A 10395-nucleotide genomic window follows, 5' to 3' on the forward strand; every position below is an offset into this window, starting at 1 on the left:
AACTACTGAGCCCCCGTGCCCCCGTGCCACAACTAATGAAGCCCGTGCGCCTAGAGCCCGTGCTCCGCCACAAGAGAAGCCACTGCAATGAGAAGCGCACCACAAAGAGTAGCCCCCTGCTCACCACAACTAGAGAAAGCCTGCATGCAGCAACGAAGACCCAATGCAGCCAAAAATAAATAAATTAAAGAAAAAAAGAAGAGTAGAACTCACCCTCAGGAAGCTCATAGTCCGGTGAGAAGACTAAAGGGGAAACAGTTATTAACAGAGATGTGCATGGGGTGTGAGGATGACCTGAGGGGGGGGCACCTAAGGGATGGTGTATTGGGTTGGGCACTGGGGAAGGCTTCCTGCAGGAAGGGATGCCACAGCTGCGTCTCCAAGGCTGCTGGCAGGAGCATGTCCAGGCAAGCCTGACCTGCAGCCAGCCTAAGCCTGAGGGGGAGAGAAGCAAATGCAGGGTTCATAGGATCTTTGAAGGATTTGAAGAGGCCTGGCTCAGAGGCTAGGAGATGAAGCTGCCCACTCCTTGCAAGTACCACTTTTGGGATCCCCCCCCATCCCATCTTCAATGCAGAGAGGTGTGTGAGATGGTAACCATGTCTTTCCAGCCCCAGCCATGTGGAAGGGATCCTGCCCTTCACCTCACAGGATGAACCAAGACCCTCCACCCTAGCTCCTCGGAGGGGCTAACAGTTAGGAAACTCCCCATCTAGATCCAAAGGTTCTCCTGACAGACAATGGTATGGGGCTTTTCCCCCCTCCTTCATAGGGGTGAAGAGTTTCAGTCGGGAAGCCATTTAGCCCTCCACCTTCATCCCCCTGCAGCCAGGCCTCCTAGCAGGTGGTTGTTTACCCTATAGCCCACTCTCTCCTCTGGGAAAAACCTCCAGGGTTAAGACTGCCTGTCCTTTTCTGAAAATGATGAGACAACAACATTAATGGATTTCTTTTGAAAAGAAACAAAATTACCCAGTGCCCATTAACATAGCCCTTCCCCATTATAAAAAGCTGTTTTATTAACAGAATGAGACAGTGAATGAAAAAAGCTGCTTAGCACACTTCTTCCGTGATGGCTACTTATTGAATGAATGAATGATTCCTAGTAAACTGACCTTTCCAAAATGGCACTGGATTCTTTTGCTTCTGAAACCTCTATTTAAAAACCTCTATTTTTCTTAGTGTTCCACATTTTTCTGAATTTTTTTTTCATGCGGGGTCGGCGGAGAGAGAGAGAAGAAAAACACCCTAAGTCTATATCCTGCTGTCTCAGATGTCCCCAGCCCAGTCAGCCTGGGAGGAGTGAATGGTCTTGATGGATTAATTCCCTGATCTTCAGTCCTGACAGAAAGACACACCCATACAGGTCACCCCAACTCTTTCCTTCCCACCTCAGTAAAGGGTGATTTCAAGAGGATGTCATCTACCCTCAGTCCTCCAAGCACTTCACCTAATTGCCAAGACCTGGTGTCTTTAAGGTTCCCAGCAAGTGACTACAGCTTGGAGGATAGGAAGAAAGGGCCAGTGTTCAGGCCTTGAAAGCCCCAGCAGCTAACAGACGATTCTATTCTGCAGCAGTCTTTACGATATCTCCTAATCTGAGTCGTCTAATTTATTTTTTATCCATAAATTTGTCTCCAGAGATGGTTCACCCATCTGGAAAAAGGGGATGGGGTGCAGGGCTTGATTCTAGTCGTTCACAGTTCTAAGTCTTGGTTTGCCCAGAAGGCCCACGGGCCAGCCTCTTTCATTTTTTTAATGGGAGGGGGTGTGGATGGCAGCGGCCGGACTCTTCCGGCGGCAAGTGTCTTCTGTCACGCGCAAATCTACCCCGAGGAGACGCCCGCCAGTCTGAACTGGTTAGGCTCTGGCCCTCCCAGGGACGGGAGCGTCTGATGTAAGTTTGGTTCTCTCTTCCATCAGGATCCTGTGACCCAGATTGATATATCTTTAAATAAATAAAGGTCGAATCCGTCCGATCCCCTTCCCACCTTCAGCAATCTCTGTCAGTTTTCGAGCACCGCCGTCGGGTCACATTTTCTGTGGCCGCTCCTGAATGACGAAACAGGGGATAGCGATTTCACTCCGGGGCTTTTCCGGAGATCTAGGTCTTCGGTCCTGATGCAACTCTCCGGCTCTTTTACACAAAGCGTTTTGGCGAAGAGGGGCGCTAGGACCCGGCGGACGCCCGGGGCCTCTCGGCCGCAGCGGGCCGGGGAGGCACAGCCGCACCTCTGTCTGTCCTTAGGGTCGGCGGGTGGGTCAGTGTGTCCCTCTGATATGGCTCCCAGCTCCAGAACCAAGCGCTAGGAACCGGGGCCCATCAATAGTCTTTTAACCACGTTTCCCAAACCCCCTCCTTGGAGGCAGCTGGAGGCTGGGAGCGGACCCCACCCCCCCAATTAATCCATCCCCTGGGGCTGTAGAGTAACAAGCGGGCGGGCAGGTGGGGCCGCCGGGAAGAGGGAGCACGGTGCCCGGAGCTGCCCAGTCTTTGGACCCATAACCCGACCCTTCGTAAAGAAGGGTTAGCGTGGGGTACGTGCGCAAGGGCCGGTGGATTAACGTCTGCTCCCCGCGCCGCCGTCCCACTGGCATCCACTTGTGCGCCCAGTTGTGCCCAGAGCTCGCAGGCTCTCAGACGCTGGGGGCAACCGTCTTCCCTGCTTGTTGCCCCCCTCAAGTTCCCCCTGCCTCTTACCCCTTGCGGCCGCGGCCTACCCCCTCCCCCAGCAATACGACCCTATAATAAACAAGTCTTTCCTAGATCCTCCCCTGCCGCGACCGCCCTCGGGGACCTTGGCAGCTGCAGCCGCCGCGGATCCCTTTCCAGAAAGGGGGCGTGGCCGAGGCTCGCGGGTTTGGCCGGGTGCTTTCTGGGGCCCAAGGGGGGCGGGGCCAGGCGGCTGTCACCGGGCAGGAGAGAACGTTGCGAACGTGCGCCCAGAGCCCATTGGTCGAGGTGGGCCACACTCCCGGGTCTGGATTGGGCTGCGGCGCGGAAGGGGTGTGGCCTCTCCCCGCTAGTCCTTATAGGTCTCTCTGCGCTGGTACTAGGGACCGCGGCAGGCCGAGGGGGAGCTGCGGGTGGGGAGAAGGGACAGGTCCGGGCAGAGCTCGGGGGTTGGCACCAGTTCGCGCACGCACTTGTCCCAGTTCTAGCTGACCGCAGTAGCTGGTGAGTGTCCCTTCTCTGTGTGCTGGTCGCTGCGCGGAGAGGCCTCAGCCGTGGGGATCCTAGCGCTCTCAGTCTGGAGCAGCCCCCAGACTGACGCCGGGCCCGCGCCGCTCTTGTCTTACAGCGTCTTCTGCGCTCCAGTACCCTGAGCTCATCTGCAAACGTCCTGGCGTCCGTCCTCACCATGCCTAGCCTTTGGAATCGCTTCTCGTCGTCCTCTTCGTCCTCGTCCTTGTCCCGAACTCCCACCCCAGATCAGCCGCCACGCTCAGCCTGGGGGTCGGCGGCCCGAGAAGAGGCGCTCGGCCGCTGCGCGAGCCTGGAGAGCTCGGACTGCGAGTCCCTGGACAGCAGCAACAGTGGCTTTGGGCCGGAGGAAGGTAAGCCGTGGGCGGGAGCCGGACGCGAATAGAGGGGCCGGGGAGGTGGGAAGGCACCGCGCTGGAAGGAGTCAAAGCCACTTTGGCTTCCTATCCCATCAGAATCCGGATTGTGGAAGGAGGCGGGCAGAGGAGGGGCATTGAAGTATAGGGTACGAGAGTGGGGCGGAAACTGAGGCACAGAGTGGAAAGGAGTGCTGCTTTCTTAGCGAAACAGCATCTCCCCGTTCAGAGCTGCTCTAACTCCCTCCCCTACGTGCTTTCCCTTGCAGACTCTTCTTACCTGGATGGGGTGTCCCTGCCCGACTTCGAGCTGCTCAGCGATCCCGAGGATGAGCACCTGTGTGCCAACCTGATGCAGCTGCTGCAGGAGAGCCTGGCCCAGGCACGGCTGGGCTCGCGGCGCCCTGCGCGCCTGCTGATGCCCAGCCAGCTGGTGAGCCAGGTGGGCAAAGAACTACTGCGCCTGGCCTACAGCGAGCCGTGCGGCCTGCGGGGGGCGCTGCTAGACGTCTGCGTAGAGCAGGGCAAGAGCTGCCACAGCGTGGGTCAACTGGCTCTCGACCCCAGCCTTGTGCCCACCTTCCAGCTGACCCTCGTGCTGCGCCTGGACTCACGCCTCTGGCCCAAGATCCAGGGGTTGTTTAGCTCCGCCAACTCTCCCTTCGTCCCTGGCTTCAGCCAGTCCCTGACGCTGAGCACAGGCTTCCGAGTAATCAAAAAGAAGCTGTACAGCTCAGAGCAGCTGCTCATTGAGGAGTGTTGAACTTGGGTCTGGGGGGCCGATACTGACCCCATGACAGAGACAGTTGAACTTTTGGGGTGGACATTGGCAGGCAGAAGCTGAGGGACTGCTGCCTGTCGTTAGAAAACTGACAACAGCCACCTGCGGGGAGGAAGGTCAAGGTGAGGGGAACACGGTGTTTCCCTAGGAAGCTCACTGAGGTGTGGACAGGTGGCTCCCACTTGGGCTCACACGCTGCCCCTCAGTACTGTAGCATGAAACAAAGGCTTAGGGGCCAACCAGGCTTCTGGCTGGATGTGTATGTAGCATGTACCTTATTATTTTTATTGTTACTGACAGTTAAGACAACAGTGGTGTGACAGAGCCATGAGAGCAGCTGGGCTGCCCTGGCATCCGCAAGGGATGTGTGCTCACGGTAGCCAGCTCTGGTGGGGGGGGGGAGGCCATCGAGGTGGTTTGTGTATCTCATGGTCTGAAGGGACCAAATGTTTGTTCTTTGTTGTTTTTGTATCTTTTTTTTTTTTTTTTTGATTGGAGCTTCACTACTGACCTGTTCTAGGCAGCTATCTTACAGACGCATGAATGTAAGAGGAGGAAGGGGTGGGTGTTGGGATCACTTGGGGATCTTTGACACTTGAAGAAAAAATACACCTGGGAGCTGCGTGTGGCCCATCCCCGGATGTGTAGTGAAGGGTTGAACTGTGAGGGGATGGGGCTGATTGGGGTGGGGGCTGGAACCCCTCCCCCAGAGGAGTACCATCTGGGTCTTCCATCTAGAACTGTTTACATGAAGATACTCGCTGTTCATGAATACACTTGATGTTCAAGTATTAAGACCTATGCAATATTTTTTACTTTTCTAATAAAAAAAATCATGTTTGTTAAAACGGTTGCCTCTCATCAGTGCCATGAAATAAAAGGGAGGGGGATGGGTGCTGGAAAAGGTGGGTTTCATCACGCCCTGGTGCAGCTGTGTGTTTCTCTGTCCCTTTCTGGGGCTGCCTGCCAGCTTGGTCATGGACGTATGTAGACTGAGTGCCATCTGTGTCAAGAACGCAGGCTCCCTTGGCTCTGCTGGCTGAGGCTACCAAGGGAAAGCACTGGAAAGCCCTGGAAGATAGGGAGTGAGTCAGACCTCTCAGAGCCACAGTCTCAGTAGAAAGAGCTCACCTGGCTGCCCTGGGTTAGAAGGGCCTGGTACAAAGGACTCCTGAGCCCAAGGTCCTTCCAGGCACTTAAAGGACGGCAAGAGGCTTTTTTCCTTGTGAAAAAAGGCACAGTTCTATTTGTTCTGCAGTGAAAATTACACATTTTATCTCTGGATATGAAAAGGCTAGGGAGCAGGAGCATTAAGAAAGGGAGTTTGAAAAAGACTTAACTTGGTTCAAGCCTCTGACTAGACACAGAACCTAGGGCTCGGAGAGGGGCATGACCTCCAGGCAGGAGCAAAACACACAACATATGTAGGAGGTGTGGTGAGGGCTTCAAGAGCCCGGAGACTACAGGCCTATCTTCATGAATGTTCTCGGTGACCTGGACTCATCGCACTCTCTGGGCCCCAATTTCATTATCGGTGAAATTGGGATTGGGCCAGATGAAGGCCAAGGCTCTTCCCACTCCTCCCTCCCAGTGACTCGGCCAGTCCTCCCACACCAGCCTCTGGAGAGTTGTTATCTCCCTTGTTTCTCTTCCTGGTCTCAGACAGGCCTTGTTTGCCCAACTGTAAAACAGTAGTTCTTCCACTTGATTGTATACTCAAATCTCTTGGGGCCTGAATTAAACACATATCTCCCTGCCTTGGAGGAGATTCTGACCACATGTGTCCGGGGCAGGGCCCCAGGAATCTGCATTTTCATCCAGGATCCTGACACAGGGTCTTGAACTTTGGGATGGTTTAGAAGACTCGCATCTCTTTGGTAGAGATGACTTGTTCCCCAAAATGAATGAACTGTTTAGAACTAGATTTGAAAATGGTGGTAACAAGGAAGAGGGTGCCCAGAGTAGTTTTAAGAGCCCTTACTTCTTAGCACATCCTCCTAATAGCTACCCTGGGAGGGGTGGGTAGGGCGGGGGTTAGTGAAGTTTTACAGATTAGTAAACAGAGGCCCAAGCCCTTGAATGATGGTCTTCTTCTGACCATGGCTGACCTTGCCCACTCTCAGCCCCTCACGGTGGAGGTGAGGATGAAGCAGGCTCCACACTTGGGTGGTATCTGGGGGCACTTTCCCAGGAATTGAGATCAGGGCCAATGCTCATGGCTGTGCTTCCCTGACCCCCAAAGAGGAAAACAAAAAGCCGTGTCTGGCTCCAGAACAGAGAGTCTCATTGGTGTTTGGAGGCAAGAGCTAGATGGGGAGGTAAGCATTAACCCTCTCCTAGACTGGGAAGCAGCAAGCACCCTCAGCTCCTTCTCTTAATAATTTTTCTTTGTCTTTAATTTTTGTCAATTTGATTACTATGTGTCTGGGTGTGTTTCTCTTTGGGTTTATCCTGCCTGGGACTCTCTGTGCTTTCTGGACTTGGGTGGCTATTTCCTTTCCCATGTTAGGGAAGTTTTTGACTATAATGTCTTCAAACATTTTCTCAGGTCCTTTCTCTCTCTCTCCTCCTTCTGGGACCCCTATAATGCAAATGTTGGTGCATTTAATGTTGTCCCAGAGGTCTCGTAGGCTGTCTTTATTTCTTTTCATTCTTTTTTCTTTATTCTGTCCCACGGCAGTGAATTCCACCATTCTGTCTTCCAGGTCACTTGTCCGTTCTTCTGCCTCAGTTATTCTGCTATTGATTCCTCCTAGTCTATTTTTCATTTCAGTTATTGTATTGTTCATCTCTGTTTGTTCTTTAATTCTTCTAGGTCTTTGTTAAACATTTCTTGCATCTTCTCGATCCTCCATTCTTTTTCCGAGGTCCTGGATCATCTTCACTATCATTATTCTGAATTCTTTTTCTGGAAGGTTGCCTATCTCCACTTCATTTAGTTGTTTTTCTGGTGTTTTATCTTGTTCCTTCAACTGGGGCATTGTCCTCTGCCTTTTCATTTTGTCTATTTTTCTGTGATTGTGGTTTTCGTTCCATGGGCTGCAGAACTGTAGTTCTTCTTGCTTCTGCTCCTAAGTTCCTTCTCTTGGATGGTCAGATCGAGGCTGGAGGAAAACTTGGGGTCCCACGAAGTCTCAGCTAAGATGCCCTTTTCTGAGGCCAGACTGCCTTTCTTCATCCTCACAGGGCTTGAAAATACCCCCAAATAGGACAGAAAGACCTAGAAAATCCCCCCAAATAGGACAGAAAGAGCCCCAGATTAGGGCTCTTCGGTCTCCTAAGATGTGGCAGGGAGCTTTGTCCTAGGTATTGGGCTTTTGAAGAGAAGATGGAACAGGCTCCCTTGTTGCTAAGACTGAAAGTTAATAAAGCATATGAGACTTCCACATAAAATCCAATTTTGGAAAATGCTTTCAGAAATCGTTCTAGTTAGCCTATAAAATTTGTATTGATTCCCTCCCTTTGTATAGGATTCCCTCCCTCCCTTAGTTCTATTTCCCACCCCAACAGAATACTACTGGAGAACCTACCATAGCTCCCTATTATCAGATTCCACTGCCTGCCTTTGAAGACCTTTGGTATCAGGCCCTATTCACCCTACCCAGGCTGACAGCCTCTACCACTCTCTACCACTGCCCTGGCCTGCCCCCTCCTCTAGCCCCAGACTCTGCTTATTCCAGTACCCTCCACCAGGGATGTGATCCCCCTCTTTTGCCTGAAAACCCTTCCTTTCCTTTAAGGCCCAGAGCAAGTTCCAGCCCTTTTATGACTCCCCTCTGCCTCACCCAGCCTCATCCTTCACAATTGCTGTGTAGAAAATTCAGCAGTTTTCCAATCTCATTGTATGCACTTGTTTGGTATCCCTCTCCTGGGTTCCCTTCAAGCCTGGCTGTCAGACTGCTTGATCATCTCCCTCTCCCTGGACTCAGACAACACAAGATTCCCCCACCAGCCTCAGACTCTAGGCTAAGGAGAGAGGAGGGCAGGGTACAAACACTTCATTGTTTTACTCTGCCTGCCACCTAGTTTAGAGGAATATAGAGCTCCTAGAACGGAAGTGGTATCTTAATGCGTAAGACCTCCATGCAGTAGAGTTAGTGAAATCTGTATTCAAATCCCGGCTCGGACATTTCTTAGCCGATGACCTTGAGCAAGTCACCTTCAGTTTCTCTTCTGTAAAACGGGGATAATAGTGAGGAAATGATGTATTCAATATATAAAGGTATAACTGGAGTTCACCACTGGCAGAGGAAGCCAGTGGCTGGGCAAGAGATGGGGGGCCTGGGCTGCGGTGGAACAGGCACCCTGTGATAGGGACCACCTTTGACTGCCTCACCTCTGGTCCGCCTTTCCTCTAACGTTCAAAAGTCATCATCTTGACAACAGTCACGTCAATATGTAACCTTAATAAATTCTGGTAAAAAACATCACTGTGAGCTAATGTGCTCAGACTGCTTCACTTCTAAGTGGTATTTTTCTAAGCCCAGTGTATATTAAGCACCCTAGATAAGGTTCCTTTAATTCTACCTCATGTTTCAGAAGGAAATTGGAAGGCTCAGAGTGGCTCAGAGAGCAGGGCTGCAGGGCTAAGATGGGAAGTGTGGTCTCCTACCTCCTGGGCCTTTCACTCAATCCACTGAGCTCTCCTGGTTCCTCAGTTAAGGTGTCCTGGTCAGCCTCACCCTGCTTTCACTGCTGGAGGTGGCCAATGCTGCTGGGGCAGCCCAGTGGAAGGCTGCGAAAACATGAGGAACAGAAACCAGTCCTAAGTAATAGATTATTACAGGACTCTGTAATTATCCTGAAAAGGGGGCTCTTTATGAAGGAATCAAAATTAGAAAACAGTCCATTAAACCCAGACACGTCCACACATGGGCCCAGCTGGGGAGTCTCCATCTCAGTCCCAACAATGGGCAGCTGCATGGAAACATCTGTGGCCATGTGGTACTGATGGCTCTGAGGGCAGACACTGATAGACTGTCACTTGATTACTGCATTCACTCATTCAACCTATATATAATTAAATGGGTCCATGGAGCTGCTAGAGAAAGCCAAAGTAAGTGGCAATCCTTAAGAAGCTGATGTCAAAATCAAAATTCTCTCTCTCTTTCACACACGCTCCCACATAATCACACACATACATTTACAAGCAAAACTGTGGGGCATAAGAAAAAAGAGAAAATGGGCACACACTCAATTTTCCCTATCCCTAACTTCCCAGGGGGAAAAAAATCTAACAGTATAGAAGGATTTTTAAATTTTTATTTTATTTAGTTTTGGCTGCATCGGGTCTTAGTTGCAGCACGCAGGATCTTCGTTGAGGCATGTGGGATCTTTCGTTGTGGTGTGTGGGCTTCTCTCTAGTTGTGATGTGCAGGTTTTCTCTTCTCTAGTTGTGGCGCACAGGCTCCAGGGCACCTGGGCTCTGTAGTTGTGGTGTGCGGGTTCCAGAGCGCGTGGGCTCTGTAGTTTGCGGCTGGTGGGCTCTAGTTGAGGTGCACAAGCTCAGTAGTTGTGGCGCGTGGGCTTAGTTGCCCGGCGGCATGTGGGATCTTAGTTCCTCGAACCTATGTCCTCTGCATTCGAAGGCGGATTCTTTACCACTGAACCACAGGGAAGTCCCAATACAGAAGGATTAAAAGTATATAAGATAAAACTAATTAAACTGTATACTTCATAGTAAGGTAGATAGCTGGGGGGAAGCAGCCGCAAGGCACAGGGATATTAGCTCGGTGCTTTGTGACAGCCTGGAGGGGTGGGATGGGCAGAGTGGGAGGGAGGGAGACGCAAGAGGGAAGACATATGGGAACATATGTATATGTATAGCTGATTCACTTTGTTATAAAGCAGAAACTAACACACCATTGTAAAGCAATTATACCCCAATAAAGATGTTTAAAAAAAAAACAAAACTGTATACTTCAAATGGTGAATTTTATTGAATGTAAATTATATCTTAATACCAGAATTTTTAAAAAGTATATATATACAAAAATTTAAGTGGATCATAGTCCTAAATGGAAGAACTAAACTATGAAAACTCTTAGAAGAAA

At 51.1% G+C, this 10395-nt stretch overlaps 1 protein-coding gene across 1 annotated transcript; it reads left to right on the forward strand.

Annotated features, from left to right (window-relative positions):
- Window positions 1-3046: 3046 nt before the first annotated feature.
- Window positions 3047-5192, forward strand: DDIT4 (DNA damage inducible transcript 4). Its single transcript, XM_032609326.1, has 3 exons — window positions 3047-3178; window positions 3303-3558; window positions 3831-5192. The coding sequence occupies exons 2-3, from the start codon at window positions 3363-3365 to the stop codon at window positions 4322-4324; spliced, it is 690 nt and encodes a 229-aa protein (XP_032465217.1). The 5' UTR covers window positions 3047-3178; window positions 3303-3362; the 3' UTR covers window positions 4325-5192.
- Window positions 5193-10395: the final 5203 nt, after the last annotated feature.

The sequence above is a fragment of the Phocoena sinus genome, chromosome 16, assembly GCF_008692025.1.
Source record: "Phocoena sinus isolate mPhoSin1 chromosome 16, mPhoSin1.pri, whole genome shotgun sequence".
NCBI classification, from domain to species: Eukaryota; Metazoa; Chordata; class Mammalia; order Artiodactyla; family Phocoenidae; genus Phocoena; species Phocoena sinus.